This window comes from Microtus oregoni, unplaced genomic scaffold (assembly GCF_018167655.1).
Source record: "Microtus oregoni isolate MIOR12 unplaced genomic scaffold, Mior012 000005F_ref0000423, whole genome shotgun sequence".
In the NCBI taxonomy this organism is placed as follows: domain Eukaryota; kingdom Metazoa; phylum Chordata; class Mammalia; order Rodentia; family Cricetidae; genus Microtus; species Microtus oregoni.
This window is the reverse complement of record NW_024543064.1, coordinates 23100451-23116340: the sequence shown is the minus strand read 5'-3', so window position 1 is coordinate 23116340 and position 15890 is coordinate 23100451. Positions and strand designations below refer to the sequence as shown.

The 15890-nt window shown below is 46.8% G+C and overlaps 1 protein-coding gene across 1 annotated transcript; it reads right to left on the bottom strand.

Annotated features, from left to right (window-relative positions):
• Window positions 1-11661: 11661 nt before the first annotated feature.
• On the bottom strand, window positions 11662-12030 carry LOC121448760 (60S ribosomal protein L22-like). The gene has a single exon (XM_041652970.1). It carries the CDS (start codon window positions 12028-12030, stop codon window positions 11662-11664), a length of 369 nt encoding a protein of 122 aa, XP_041508904.1.
• Window positions 12031-15890: the final 3860 nt, after the last annotated feature.

Sequence of the window (15890 nt, the reverse complement as noted above, 5' to 3'; positions counted from 1 at the left end):
TTACAAACAGGACTGTCACTGGGCAGGCACCCCAAGAGTTGTTTGGTTCAAGGGAAAGGAAATTAAGGCGGTAGAGCCCACTTGTTACACAAAACATGTTATAATCCAGGCTTTTAGGTTCTAAAGGAGACCCCTGCAAAGCAGAAACAGTAGCCATGGAGGGGAGGGGAGATGGATTTATACAATGTTAAAAGCGGGGTGTTTGAGTTGGACTGGGAAGGCGCAAGCCCCTCTGCCCTAGGCAATAGGAAAAGGTGGGTCATCAAGATTGGAGACTGGAGACACGGACAAGGCACAAGAGCACGTGCCTGCAATCCCAGCATTGTGGGTAGAACTGACTCCTGGGTCTGCCTGAGCTACATAATGAGACCCTGTTTCCAGAAAAGGGTTTGGAGAGATGGAACGCAGATCAGAAAGTCCTTGCCTAGCACAGGTGAAACTCTAGGGTTATAGTGCCCCAGGAATACATAAGCCAGGCATGCGGTCATGTGCCTGGAACCCCAGCGCTTTGGGAGTTCATGGTCATCCTCAGCTCTACAGTGAGTTCAAGGCCAGCCTGGGCTACAAGAGACCCTAGCTGAGAAAACAAACAAAAAGCAAGCCAGCACATGTCTTTAATTTCAGCACTCAAAAGGTAGAGGCAGGCAGGCCTCTGTGAGTTCCAGGCTACAGGGCCCTGCCTCAAAATAAAAATGAAAACAACCTGCCCCCAAACAAACAAACAGACAAAAAAGACTGAGATCCCATAAGGAACCAGGTCTGGAGATGACCTACAGAGGCTGGTTTTGGTGATTTTGGCAATGTTCAGCTTGCTGTGCTGTGCCCAGGGCTGTGTAGATAGGGTAACACGATAGCCATCACCCTTTGGAGGAGCTGAGGAACTGAGTCCCCAGGAGGAGGGCAGAGTCAGAGACACGGACACAGGTAACTGTGGGAAGGATGAGGAGGGCCTGGGGAGGGGACTAACCATGAGGAGGTACACTTAGAGCTGGAGCACAACCTGACAGCACACAGTAGGACAAGGGGCGGAGTCCAGAAATCCAGCAGGGACAGTTTTAAGGCGGCAGGATGTAGTTTACATTTTAATTGTATTACCTGAAAAACTGAGGCAGGATTACTGAGCGGTTGAAGTCTGCCTGGGTTACAGAGTTCGACCCTGTCTCAGACACCAAAAGGGGTTGGGAGGAAAGCTCAGACGGTAAAAAGCTTGCTATTCAAGCGCGAGTTCAGTTCCCAGCAGCCACATAAAGCCAGGTGTGGTGGCATGCCCTGGGGAGGCAGAGACGAGAGGGCCCCCCCAGCTTGCTGACCAGCCAGTTTAACTAAATCGGGAACTACAGGCTCAGTGAAAAGATCCTCTGTCAAAAAATAAGGTGGAGGGCAATTGAGAAAGCTGCCCTTCGACCTCTGGCCCTACGCACACATGTATATGCCAACCCAAAATAACTAAGTTGTCAAGAGTGCCAACCACTTAGAAGAGCTAAGGCAGGGAGGTGACCTTTAGGTCTTGGCAGTCAACAAACCACCAGTGAGTGTGATCTGAGAGCGGTAGAGGGAGAGCTGAGCAGAAACCAGAGGCTTGGGAATGAGTGGGTGGGGTGTGAGGTGTGTGTGTGTGATGAGAGGCAGGTGTCATTCCTTTCAGCAGTGGGGGGGGGGGAGGAGGGGTCATCTAAAAGCAGAGTCAGAGGCAGGAGGAGCTCTGTGAGTTCAAGGCCAGTCTGGTCTGCATAGTGAGTTCCAAGTCAGCCAGAGCTACGGAGTGAGACTCTTGCCTTATAAAAAAGAAAGGAAGGAAGGAAGGAAGAAAGAAAAGGAAAATCAGGGGTTGGAGAGATGGCTTAGCTTAGTGGTTAAGAACATTGCCGGGCAGTGGTGGCGCACGCCTTTAATCCCAGCACTCGGGGAGGCAGAGGCAGGCAGATCTCTGTGAGTTTGAGACCAGCCTAGTCTACAAGAGCAAGTTCCAGGACAGGCTCCAAAACCACAGAGAAACCCTGTCTCGAAAAACAAAAAAACAAACAAAAAAAAAGAATACTGACTGCTCTTCCAGAGGACCTGGGTTCTATTCCTACTACATGGGAGCTCACAGCTGTCTATAACTCCAGTTCCAGGGGATCTGACACCCTTACACAGACATACATGTAGGCAAAACACCAATGCACATAAAATAAAATAAAACATGCAAAAGAAAAAGCAAAATTTATATCAAGCCGGGGAAGGCATGGCTACTGGCTAAAGTAAGGTTGTCTCTGACACGTTACTCTGGGACTGCCCAGTGCCCCCTCCCAGGTGTCAGCTGCTGGTTTGTTTGTGCCATCTGAAGTGAACGCTCATTGGAGGTGCTCACAGTGGGAACTGTCCCACGAGAAGGCCCCAGCCCTGTGGCTGGGTTTTCCCCTCTCTGCATTGAGTTTCCTTGATCTGATTATCTTGGGCTTGCCTTGCTGCGTGACTCAGGAGCTTGAGCAAGCTTAGGTACTGGGTTTCACAGCTCTGGGGGCGGGGAAGCCTGGCTCTCCTGATAACCAGAAAATAGTCATGAGATGTTGACAAAAGCATCACTGTTGAGCCCCAGCTTCAGAAAAAGACTCCTCAACCCTTGGTGCTTAAATAAAACAAGACTACCATCATCTGTTGCAGCTTCTTCTCAACCCGTGGGCCTTGTCCCCCACAGGGGCTGCATATCAGATATCCTGCCTCTCAGGTATTTACATTAAGATTCATGACAGCAGCAAAATTCCCGTTGTGAAGAAGCAGTGAAATGATTTGATGGGGGTGGGGGCCACCACAACATGAGGAGCCGAATTAAAGGCGCAGCATTAGAAAGGTTGAGAACCACTGCTCTAATGGCTGTTGAGAGCTTGTAACTTTGCCAGTTCTACAGTCCGGAGGCGGGATCTGTGAGGTGAGCTTTCACCATTTGCCTTTTGCCAGGAGGAAGTTGAGAAGCAGATGAAATGGCTTGCCTAGGGCAGCTAGCAAGTACCTGCCCAAACCCCACGTCCTGAACCTGAACTTAGAAATGTACCCTGCTTTTCTAAGGCTGTCCCCAGGCGACCAGGTCAAGCTTGTGACCCCTCCGGTGAGAGAGTCGTGGGCAAATAGCTAGAAAACAAGTCCCTTCCAAGAAGCTGCTTTTCCTTTAGGAGTTCCGCCGGCAGGGAAGAGACGGGCCTCTACGCTGCTTCTGAGGCTCCCGTCACTGGAGACCCCTTTTGGTAGCCTCCTCCACACAGCTGAGATAAAGAGCCTATTTATTAGCTTCCCCAGAGCGGGTTCTGGAAGCTGGATCTGGCAGGAGGCAGAAGTCGGTCTCTCAGCCACGCCTCCTCTCAATCTACCTTCCTTGCCCCGCCCACTGGATTCCCCTGACACCGGATTTCTCCCTCCAGTGTCCCTGAGCCCAGGGCACAAGTATCACTTTCTTCCTAAACTGTCCCTGGAGCGGGGCCAGTTATGCATGCTGCCTGCCACTGTTGTCAGTGCACACTTCCAGAGGTTTCTGTGGAATTCAGGCTTCAGTAAACACTCGAGGAGGAGGAAGTGGGCCAAGAAATGAGAGTAAGATTGCGTCAGGAGTGACGCACAGCCTGCCTTTCCCCCATCTCCGTCTTCAGGGGAGGGCAATGCAGGCAGGCCTTCTTTTCTCCCTTTGGTCTAGGGTAGAGGCAGATGTTGTTGTTGAAGAGGGGAATGTTGAGGAGGGGCCTCAGGTGGGGATTGTTTGTAGTCTTCTGCACCTGGAAGGGAACTACCCAACAGCCTGAAAGACGCAGAGAGAGAGCAAAAGTGAAGGGGCCCAAGGAAAGAGTCCAAAAAGGCTGGGAAGTTGTGTTTCGGGATTGCCGGCCAGAAGCTAGGTTCCATACATATGAAACAGTAAGAGCGGTGCAGTTCAGCTTAGGGAACATGGCTGCTTGGTCAGGGACGCCTATTCAGAAGCAGCCACCTTTGTATACTGACCCTGGGTGGTTTCTATGTCGTCTCTGTCGTATCTTACTGAATTCCAGCGACAGCCCTAGGGACTGATATGATTAGGACCGTCCTTTTACAAGTAAAGACACTGAAGGGGTTGGAGAGATGGCTCATTGGTTCAGAGCACTACCTCTTCTTCTAAAGGTCCAGAGTTCAATTCACAGCAACCACATGGTGGCTCACAAACCGTCTGTAAGGAGATCTGGTGCCCTCTTCTGGCCCGCAGGCATGAAAGCAAGCAGAACACTGTATACATAATAAATCAATAAAAAATAAAAAAGACACTGAAGGACTAAAGTTCAGCGATATCCAAGGTTACTAAATTGAGCTTTGGATAGTCTGGGTCTGTGTGCTGGATGTGAGTGTTTTGTGTGATTGATTTTGTCTTTTGTTTTTGGGGGTTTTTGATTTGTTTTGTTTTGGTTTTGGTTTTTGAGACAGGGTTTCTGTGTAACAGTCTTGACTGTCCTGGAACTCCCTTTGTAGACCAGTCTGGCCTTGAACTCACAGAGATAGGCCCGTCTCTTCCTTGAATGCTAGAATAAAAGGCGTGTGCCACCACTACCCAGCTGGTTGTTTCTCAAGGCAGGGCCTTGCTAAGAATTCCAGGCTGGCTTCAAACTCACGACCCTCCTGCCTCGTCTCCCAGTCTCAAGATTATAAGCATGCCTAGCTCTTCCTCTCACCCTTAGTTTTGGTGAGTCCACACATCTAACTCGTAAGTGCTTGGCTTTTCTTGAGTCTCTCCAGTTAAGTTTGGGTTTCACATCTTTCTGTTTTCCTAGGAAGTGATAGAGACAGCATTAAGAGAGGCCTGTTGGCAGGCTGAGGTAGGTAGGACTGCTAGTTCAAAGCAAACCTGGGCTATGCAGTGAGACACCATCTCAAAATGAAAAGGGGGGGTGCAGGGGGATAGCTCAGCTTAGTAATAGAGGGCTTGCCAGCATCTTCCGGCCTCACGTTCAATCCGAGAGAGAGAGAGAGAGAGAGAGAGAGAGAGAGAGAGAGAGAGGGAGAAACCAACACCTGCTTTGGTGCTTTTTACTCTGGCTCATGCCATCTGCGCTCTCGACTTTCCCTAGGGACAGCCAGCAGTCTGTCACTGACCAACTATCCCCTCAGATCTGCCAGTACTTGGCCCAGGGCAGGTTTGAATGAAGACATATGGATTCCTGGAGGAATTGCAATTTTTTTAATTCTATTTTTTTGTTTTTTCGGATTTCTCTGTGTAGCTTTGGAGCCTGTCCTGGAACTTGCTCCGTAGATGGGGCTGGCCTCGAACTCACAGAGATCCACCTGCCTCTGCCTCCCGAGTGCTGGGATTAAAGCCATGTACCATCACTGCCCAGCCAAACATTTTTTAAATTTATTTATTTTTATTTAACGTACATTGGTATTTTGTGGGTGTCAGGTCCCCTGGAACTAGACTTATAGACAGCTGTGAGCTGCCAGGTAGGTGCAATGAATTGAATCTGGGTCCTCTGAAAGAGCAATGGGTGCTCTTAACCCGAGCCATCTCTCCTGCCCTCAGGAGTTGCGAATTTGAACCTAGGCCTACTGGGGTCCATCAGAGCTCCTTCCATCCTCTGCCTCCCTCCTAGGTCCTTGGCTGTGAGGTCTAGAAAGGAAACTGAGAAACACACTGAGCCAAGGAAGCAGGCAAAGGAGATCCGAAACCTTTCCCCTTCTCTCTCGTTCCATTTTCCAGAAGCCGGGAGGGAGAAATATGAAGACTGAACTGTGCCCTGCACCAGCCTCCGCCCCCAAGCTAAGGAATGCAAAAGGTGAGGGTAATGCAAAAAATGTCACCATGGTAACAGCAGTGCCAGGTGTGTTGGTGAATACTTAGTTTCTGGAGCGGAGGGGAGGGGAGGGCCTGCCCAGTGCCCGGCTGAGGAGCTGCAAGAAGCAGCATTTCATTTGTCCCCCCGTAATGGGACATTAGGGGAGATTTTTGCTTTTCATTGCCTCCATTTTCTTCTAAGTGGAAGGTGAGGAGAAAAACCATTTTCTTTCCTCTCCCACCTACTCAGAGAATCGCCAGGAGCCGCGAGCATTCCCCTCAGAGCCACCGCCGGTCATGAAACCCCATCATCGCTTCAATTGCTCTATTTTAAAGGTTTGCGAGAACCGCACCAAATCGATGTCGTGCCCCCCCCCCCCCCCCAATCTCTCTCTCTGTGATTTCTGTGGTCTCTCTTCTTTAGAACTACACTTCCTCAGATCAGGACAGCAAGTGTAGATGGATACCTGAGGTATTCTGTGGTGTAGGAGGGTTTTTGAGGGTACCAAGTTCCTGTCCCCTCCTGCCTTACCAATCACTTCCGTCTTTATTTTACCCAGGATCTGTTGGAGAGGATTTGGCTGGAAGATTCTAAACTCTCTTTAGCTCCCCGCCTTCATCACTGCTGAGCTGAGAATTTATAATTACAAAGATGAGAAGAATCTTAGAAGTCATCTGGCTCAGAGATTCTCCATTGTTTAGACTTTATCAAAACTGGAAGTTTGAAAACTGGAGAGGGAGAGGGAGATGTCTGAGAGCTTTTCGTCTGGAAAACCACAAATATCAAATGCACACACTATCTTGTGCGGCAACCATCGTTTTACATTCGTAGACCAAAAGACGGAGGATTGTTTCCTTCTCTCAGTGAGGTGGCCTTAAACAGAAGACATGTAGCACACAAATGGACACACTTTACACGGGGACATGGTGGCACACGCCTGTAGTCCCAGCACTTGGAAGGTGGAGGCAGGGGGATCAGGCACTCACAGTCATCCTCTGTGACACAGCAAGTTCAAGGCCAGCTTGGCTTCATTCTCGCTTTTCTCCTTGTTCCACGCGCTAGCTCCAGACAGAGAGCAGGCATTCGAAATCCACTGCTCTGCTTCGCTGCTTTTGTTTGTCTTTGAGACTGGGTTCTCTGTGTAGCCCTGGCTGTCCTGGAACTCACTCTGTAGACCAGGCTGCCCTCAAATTCACAGAGATCCGCCTGCGTCTGCCTCCAGAGTGCTGGGATTAAAGGCGTGTAACATCAATGCTGGTGGTTTGCTGCTCTCTCTCTTTCTCTATATATAGTAGCGCAACGCCTGCATTATGCACTACGGTACGATTCGCAAGTAGGGCTGGAGACTGAAACACACAGACAGACACGGATAATGCCAAGATTGCCTCTTTATTGTTTTCTAGGGCAGCTTATATGGGATCTCCTTCCATGCCCTAACGCTCAGCTGCAAGCTCACCAGAAACCAGTCCCCTGCCATCAGGAACTCCTGAGGGTCTCGTGCTCAGAGCAGCTGCAAAACAAGTTGTTTGCTCAGAGCAGCTGCAAGCATAGGAAAGTAAGTTGTGTACTCTGGCAGGCAGGGGGTCACAGTCCCTATCTATCTATCTATCTATCTATCTATCTTGGACCCCAAATCACATGGGGGGGTGCCTTTGATGAACGAAGCTGTGACCACTCCTTACCGTTCTTTTATGCCCTCTCACTTCCAGGCAGACTGCATGTCCCTTCCTTATTCTTCCGCAGTTACCATTCTTTTTTCCTCATTGTAGAGTGTTGCCATCACCCTGGTACAGCAATGTTAATTTCTTTTTTTTCTTCTTAAATTCATCCTTCTGCTGCATACAAGAAGCACACCTTAACCTTAAAGACAGACATTATATTTATTACGTATACAGTATTCTGCCCGCATATATCCCTATAGGTCAGAATAAGGCACCATAATTCATGATAGATGGTTGTGAGCCACTATGTGGTTGCTGGGAATTGAACTCAGGACCTCTGGAAGAACAGCCAGTGAGTTCTCTTTACCTCTGAGCCTGTAGTCCCAGCACTTGGAAAGCGGAGGCAGGGGGATCAGGCACTCACAGTCTCCAGCCCCGTTAATTTCTTTTTAAACATTTTAAAATTACACTTATTTATTCTCTCTCTCTCTCTCTCTCTCTCTCTCTCTCGTGTGTGTGTGTGTACATTTGTGTCATGGCATGTGTCTAGAGACCAGAGGACAGTTTACAGGGATTGGTTCTTTCTTCCCACCATATGGTCCTGGAAACTGAATTCCGGTTGTCAGGCTGAGCCCAATGTCACTTGGGCCTTCACTTCTTGACGACAGAACGCGTGTCTTTTCACTACTGTATGCTCAGAGCCATCGTGAACTTCATCTGCCGGATTAACAACATCATGAAACCATGGAACCATGGACCCTGAAAACAATGAACATTCTGGGTGTGGTGGTGCTTGTCTATAATCCCAGCATGTGAAGACTGAGGCAGGGGGATCCAAAGTTCAGGCTAGGACTGGAGAAGGAAACACAGTAGTTTAGAGCACTGGAGGCTCTTGCAGAGGGCCTGGATTTCAGTTCCCAGCACCCACATGACAACTCACAACTGTCTGTAACTCCAGTTCCAGAGGATCCAGGGCCTTCTTCTCACCTCTGAGGGGACCAGGCATGCATATGGTACATGTACCATACATGCAAGCAAAACATTCATATTCATAAAAATAAATAAATCTTAAAAAAAAGTTCAGGTCAGTCTGGTTACATGGGGTCCTGTCTCAAACAAAAAGCAACAAAGAAAGAAAATAATGAACATTTGTTAAATATGTAATATATCCCCTCAGCTTCTGAAAAACATATATTTTAATTGTATGTGTTTATGGGGGAGGTGTATGCATGAGAATGTGGGTGCCTGAGTAGGCCGATGTCAAATCCCCTCAGAGCTGGAGTCTCAGGCAGTTGTGAGCCATCTGACATGGTGCTAGAAAGTGCACTTGGTTCACAGTAGGAACTCATAAGCGCTGAGCCATCTCCCCTGCCCCTGCTTCTTTTTATTTTGACTTCATTTGTATGTGTGCAGGTGTTTTGCCAGATGTTATGGAATAATCTTTTGTATACTGTGAAGATGTGTCTTTGCCAAGGTGCCTTCTGATTGGTTTAATAAAAAAGCTGACTGGCCAATAACTAGGCAGTAAGAGGTTAGATGGGAGAGCCAAACTAAGAGGATGCTGGGAAGTAGAAAGGCAGAGTGACAGAGTTGCCAGCCAGCTGCAAAGGAAGCAGGAGAAGAACATGCCAAGCTGAAAAAAGGTACCACCACGTGGTAAAGCACAGATAAGAAATATGTGTTAATTTAAGTTGGAAGAGCTGGTTAGTAATAAACCTAAGTTATCGACTGAGCATTTATAATTAATTTTACGTCTCTGTCCATTTATTGTGGACCCAGAAGTCCTAATGAAAAACTTCACCTACAGCCAGCACATATGTGTGTATATGCATGCATGACCTGCGTGGGACGAGAAGAGAGCATCAAATCCCCTTGAATTTGAACTACAGACGGTTGTGAGCCACCATGTGGGTGCTGGGAATGGAACTGGGTCTTCTGGAAGAGTGGTGCTCTTCATTGCTGAGTCATCTCTTCAATTCCAGCCCAAGGTTCTTAATCTGTGGGTGATGAACTTATGGGGGCCTCATGACTGACTGTGGGAAGCCATGCAGAGATTGGCAACCGTAAAATGTTTCTGAATGTCCACTGACCAAAAATTAATTCGCCACCCCATGAACCCAAAGGTATCTTTGGATTCATCATATTCGTCTGTGTTGCATTGTCAATGTTCACTATATATATAAACAATGTTTGCTTGGTTCTGAACATACAGCATCTATGCAGTGTGCATACAATCAAGCCACGCAACACCAACATTTGCCTGAAACATTTTGGCTTAGATCTGAGATCAGTGTTATGAACTGCAGTGTTTTACTGTACATGCAAAGCTTTTGTTCTTACAAAAGCGTAATGGTTTAATTACAAAAAGCAAAGACTCAATATTTTCTCACTGTTTTTCCTCAGCTGTAAGTTAAGTATCAAATTAATACATCTTTGGATTGTACTGTGTTAGAATGTCTGGCATAGAAATTTGCTGACTTGAGTTTCATTTAAAAAAACAATCGTAGCCGGGCGGTGGTGGCGCCGGGAGGCAGAGGCAGGCGGATCTCTGTGAGTTCGAGGCCAGCCTGGTCTACAAGAGCTAGTTCCAGGACAGGAACCAAAAGCTAGGGAGAAACCCTGTCTCGAAAATCAAAACAACAACAACAACAAAAAACAATCGTTAGCTGGGAGGTGGTGGCACATACCTTTCATCCCAGCACTCGGGAGGCCGAGGCAGGCGGATCTCTGTGAGTTTGAGGCCAGCCTGGTCTTCAAGAGCTAGTTCCAGGAACAGCTTCAAAGCAACACAGAGAAACCCTGTCTCAAACAAACAAACAAATCATTAAGTGAGGCCTGGTGTGGTGGCACACAGGTATAGGCGGAGTCAGGAGTTCAAGGCCATCCTCAGCTGCCTGTACTAAGTGAGACTCTGATTTAATAATTTCCTTCTTCCAAAAAATAATGCATTTTATTACCATTTTTCTTTATTTTTATTTGGTGTGTATGGACCGTGCTGTCTGCTGTTCACGCATGGCCTGGCTCATATGTAGAGGTCAGAAGACAACCTGTGAGAGCCTTTCATTATGTGGTCCTCGGGGATTAAACTCGGGCCGTCAGGCTTAGTGGCAAGACCCTTATGCTGTGGAACAAACTTTCTGTACACCGTGGATATTCGTTACTCTCATGGGTTTAGTAAGGGCTGAATGGCCAATAGACAGAGGTTAGGCAGGACTTACGGACAAAAAGCGAGCATGGGGAAGAAGAAGAGGGCAAAGTTACTAGGAGAAGCAGAAAGAAGCAGTGCTGAAAAAAGGTACCACCACGTGGTAAGCCCAGATGAGAAATATGGGCTAATCTAAGTTGTAAGAGCTAGTTGGTAACAAGCTTAAGCTATTGGCTGAGCATTTATAATTAATATTAAGTCTCTGTGTGGTTATTTGGGAGTAGGATGTCCTGATGAAAAACTCTGCCTACGCCTTAATCTACTGAGCTACCTTGCCAGCCCTATGTGAACTTTTGGATTGGTACTAGGACAGGAAGTTCTAACAATTTTTGAAATGGCTCTAAACATGCTTCTGCCTTTCTTTTTCTTTTTTTCAAGACAGGGTTTCTCTATGGAACAGTCCTGGCTGTCCTGGAACTCACTTTGTAGACCAGGTTGTCTTTGAACTCACAGAGATCCACCTTCCCAAGTGCTGGGATTAAAGGCATGCGCCACCATGATCTGGCCAGGCTTCTGTCATTTTGCACTACATATTTTTTTTAATATTTATTTATTATGTATACAATATTCTATCTGTAGGTCAGAAGAGGGCACTAGACCTCATTCCAGATGGTTGCGAGCCACCATCTGGTTGCCGGGAATTGAACTCACTACGTATTTATCAAAGTGTCATTCTCACCATTGACAATTATAGATTCAAAATGTACCAGGAAAACATTGAAAATGGGGCTGGAGAGATGGCTCAGAGGTTAAGAGCATTGCCTGCTCTTCCAAAGGTCCTGAGTTCAATTCCCAGCAACCACATGGTGGCTCACAACCATCTGTAACGGGGTCTGGTGCCCTCTTCTGGCCTGCAGGCATACAACAGACAGAATATTGAATACATAATAAATAAATAAATAAATCTTAAAAAAAAAACATTGAAGATGACCTGTGTTTTGTCGTATCAAATATTAAGCTAAGATTTAGTTCTTTTTTTTTGTTCCTAAATTTTATTTATGAATTAATACAAAACATTCCAGACCAATGCGTCTTAATCCTCCTCCTCCTCCTCCTCCTCCTCTTCATCCTGGTTAATCTGGAAGTAACGCAGCTCATAGCTCTCTTTGCTGTTGGCGACAACACGCAACCAGTCTCGGAGATTGCTCTTCTTCAAATACGTTTTGGAGAAAGGCCCCTCGGAAGTGACAGTGATCTTTCTCTTGCTCCGTTCGATGGTCACAACCCCTCCGCCGAGATTCCCAGCTTTGCCATTCACCTTGATTCTCTCCCGGAGGAACTGCTCGAAATTAGCAGCGTCCATGATCCCATCTTCTACAGGGTGGGTGCAATCAAGGGTGAACTTCAAAACCTGCTTCTTTTTTTTGCCCCCCTTCGCCACAAGCTTTTTCATGGGCACCATGGCGGCAGAGGAGGCAGAAAGGCTAAGATTTAGTTCTTTATGTGAAAATAAGCAAGCTCCTCTGTCTCATAGGTATACAAATTTGCTCTAATCTTGAATAAATAGTAGAATTATATGTATACCAAATAATTTAAAAATAATATATATGCATATTTTTGGAGCTGAGGACCCAACCAGGGCCTTCTGCTTGCTAGGCAAGTGCTCTACCACTGAGTTAAGTCCTCAACCCTTAAAAATATTTTGCTTTTGAGTCAGTTGGTGGTGGTGCACACTTTTTATCTCGGCACTCGGGATGTTGGATCTCCGAGTTCGAGGCCAGCCTGGTCTACAAGAGCTAGTTCCAGGATAGGCTCCATAGCTACAGAGAAACCCTGTCTCAAAAAACCAAATCAAAACAAAAAACTGCTTTTGAATTTTTGGCCCAGGTATCATATAGCTCAGGCTAGCCTCAAACTCACTGTAGTGGTAATTCATTTGCATTTTAATAAATAAAGCTTGCCTGAAGTTCAGAGAGTAAAACAGCCACACTGATCAGTCTTACAGACCAGGCAGTGGAGGCTCACACCTTTAATCCCAACAGCCACACTAGTTTGCCATAGAAACCGGGTGGCAGTGGTATACACCTTTAATCCCAGCACTAGAGTGGATTATAAAATGGAAGGAAACAGCTCTCACACACAGACTCATTCTGAGATTCCTGGAGGCAACGTTGCCATTTTGGACTGAGATTGAGGTAAGAGCCAGTAGCTTGCTCTTTTGCTTTTTTGACCTTAAGGTTGAATGCCATTTTTTTTTTCTGAGAAAGAGTTTCTCTGTAGCTTTGGAGCCTGTCCTGGAACTAGCTCTTATAGACCAGGCTGGTCTCGAACTCACAGAGATCCGCCTGTCTCTGCCTCCCGAGTGCTGGGATTAAAGGTATGTGCCACCACCGCCCAGTTTAGAACCCCAATTTTTGTCACTAGGCTTTTATTAATCATGCTACAACCCACTTTGTAGTTCCTAATTCTGCCTCTACCTCCAGAGTGTTAGATCCAGGTGTGTTCCTCCACACCCATTTTCAGGTGGTGCTGGAGATCAAACTCAGGGCTTTGTGGACGTGGACATCACATAAGTCTCTATCAATGGTGTTAGACCCTCATCATGTGAAATAGCTTCCTTATGATTTACTTTCAGTAAGTATTTAATGGGAGTGTCTATTTTATGCTTATTTTGTTTTGTTTGTTTCTTGAGACAGGGTTTCCCCTGTGTCGACCAAATTGGCCTCAAACTCAGATTTGGTCTGCCTCTGTCTCCTAAGGATGGCGATTAAAGGCATGTGCCACCGTACCCTGCTGCTGTTCCATACACCTGTGTACCTAGCTATGGTTGTGTGGGAAATTCTAGGCAAAGGGGAGTCACCAGTGGAAACTTAAGAAACGCTGCTGGGTGCTATGTGTGCTTACGTGATTTTGACAAGGACTGGCTTCCAGGGCACTTGGAAGAAGATGAAAATGATTGTGGATGAAATATTTTATTCGAAAAGGATGTTTCTCTGGGTAGTTTCAAGATGTTTGTGCAAAAATGTGTAGCATTACTGCTAGTGATATCAAAAAATTGGCACTAACCCCAATACCAATCAATAGGGAACCTGTTCACAGCAGTTCAGTCATGTTCCGTAGACAGCCTCTACAAAGAACAAAGTAGACCTGGATGCACTGGTGTGGAAAACTGCTAGAGACATGCTGTTAAGGAAAACGGTTCTATTTCTGTTCTGTACACACAGAGAAAGGGGAAGGGGGCGGGGAAAATGTGCAGAAAATCCGGAAGGGTAATATAACCCGAACTGTTGATAGTGGCTCTTTCTCTGGAACAGAGCAGAGTTTCAGGGATCTTTCCCATTTTGAAGCATTCATCTTTCAGTCACGATGCTAGTAATTAAAAAAAAAAATGAAGCCCAGCAGTGGTGGTGCACGCCTTTAATCCCATCTCTTGGGAGGCAGAGGCAGGCAGATCTCTGTGAGTTCGAGGCCAGCCTGGTCTACATAGCAAGTTCCAGGACAGGGTTCAAAGCTACAGAGAAACCTTGTCTTGAGAGAGAGAGAGAGAGAGAGAGAGAGAGAAAGAGAGAGAGAGAGAATGGCTGAGGAGACCCAGATTTTCTCTCTAGTGGTGTTTGCATTGGAAGGAAAGCTAGCTTCCAGCTTTGGTTTTAAACCAAAGAAAGACTCCTACTAGTGTGCAGTTTCTATGCATGTAAGCTGAGGACAGGGTAAGGGACACATTGTGGGGGACAGAGGGAGGGGTGCACTGACAGTTTCTACAGCATCTTTGGAAACGCAACAGGAGATAAGTGATCTCTGATGTGGGTAGCAATGGGTGCTGGAGATTAAAGCCGAGCACTGTGGGGAAGGGATAGATCGTCTCAGTTTCGAAGGCTGACCTTGATTGCCTTGCTTAACCTGGCGCTTTGAGTTCTCAGGGTGTAAGAACAAGAACATGATCCGGATGGGGCGCACATATTAAAGATTTACACAAGCACCGATAATCTTGTTGCTCCAGGGAGGAGGTTTAGCCATTTAAAGTTGCAGTCCAGAGCACAGGGAGAGGCTCACTACGGCGGCCGACATGTGGGCCTGTGGAAAAGTATACACTGTGCTTGACTTCCCTGGGAAAATACTCGCGGAGTTCAAATCCTCCTGTCCCTATCATGTATTAGTTGATTAAAATGTAAGAATGGGGGGACCCCAAGACTGCTCAGTAATGATGGCACTTAGGGCCAAGCCTGGTGACCTGTGTTTGATGCCAGGGTCCTGCAGGTTGGAAGGAGAGAATGACTCCTGATGGTATCTGCTGACCTCCAATGCCCTCTGTAGCATTCCACCCAGCTCTCCTAACAAAATAAATAAATGTTCAGTTTTGAAAGGTAAGAATAAGATAATGGGCTGGAGACAATTAGTGGTTAAGAGTACCCACTGTTCTTCCAGAAGATCTGAGTTAAATTCCTAGCACCCATGATCAGGAGGCTCACAACAGCCTCTAACTCCAACTCCAGGGGCATCTGATCCAGGGGTTTTCTAGAACACCTACGCATTCAAAAATAAAAACAAATCTTTAAAAAAAGAATAGGAGGCTGGGCGGTGGTGGCGCACGCCTTTAATCCCAGCACTCGGGAAGCAGAGCAGAGGCACGCGAATCTCTGTGAGTTCGAGACCAGCCTGGTCTACAAGAGCTAGTTCCAGGACAGGCTCCGAAACCACAGAGAAACCCTGTCTGGAAAAACAAAAACAAAACAAAACAAAACAAGAATAGGAGGAGCTGGAGAGATGGCTAAGGGATAAGAACATTGACTGTGACCAGGCACACCTTTAATATCAGCACTGGGGAGGCAGAGGCAGGCGGATCTACACGAGTTCCAGGCCAGCCTGTTGTACAAGAGGTAGTTCCAGGGCAGGCTCCAAAGTTACAGAAAAACCCTGTTTTGAAAAACCAAAAAAAGAAAAAAGATAAAAAAGAACAATGACTGCTCTTCCAGAGGACCTGGGTTAAATTCCCAGCACCCACATGGCAGCTCACAACTGTCTGTAACTCCAGTTCCAGGGGATCTGATACCTAAGGCAAAACACAAATGCACATAATATAAAAAGTAAATAAAGAAAGAATAGGAATAGTAGTGCAAAATGATAACACTACCCATTCTCTGGGGTTACTAAAATTAAAATATCTAGCTGGGCAGTGATAGTGCCCACCTTTAATCCCAGCACTTGGGAGTCAGAGGCAGGAGGATCTCCAAGTTCGAGGCCATCCTGGTCTACAAGCGTTAGGACAGCTAAGGCTGTTACACAGAAAACCCTGTCTTGAAAAACAAAACAATCAGAAAGAAA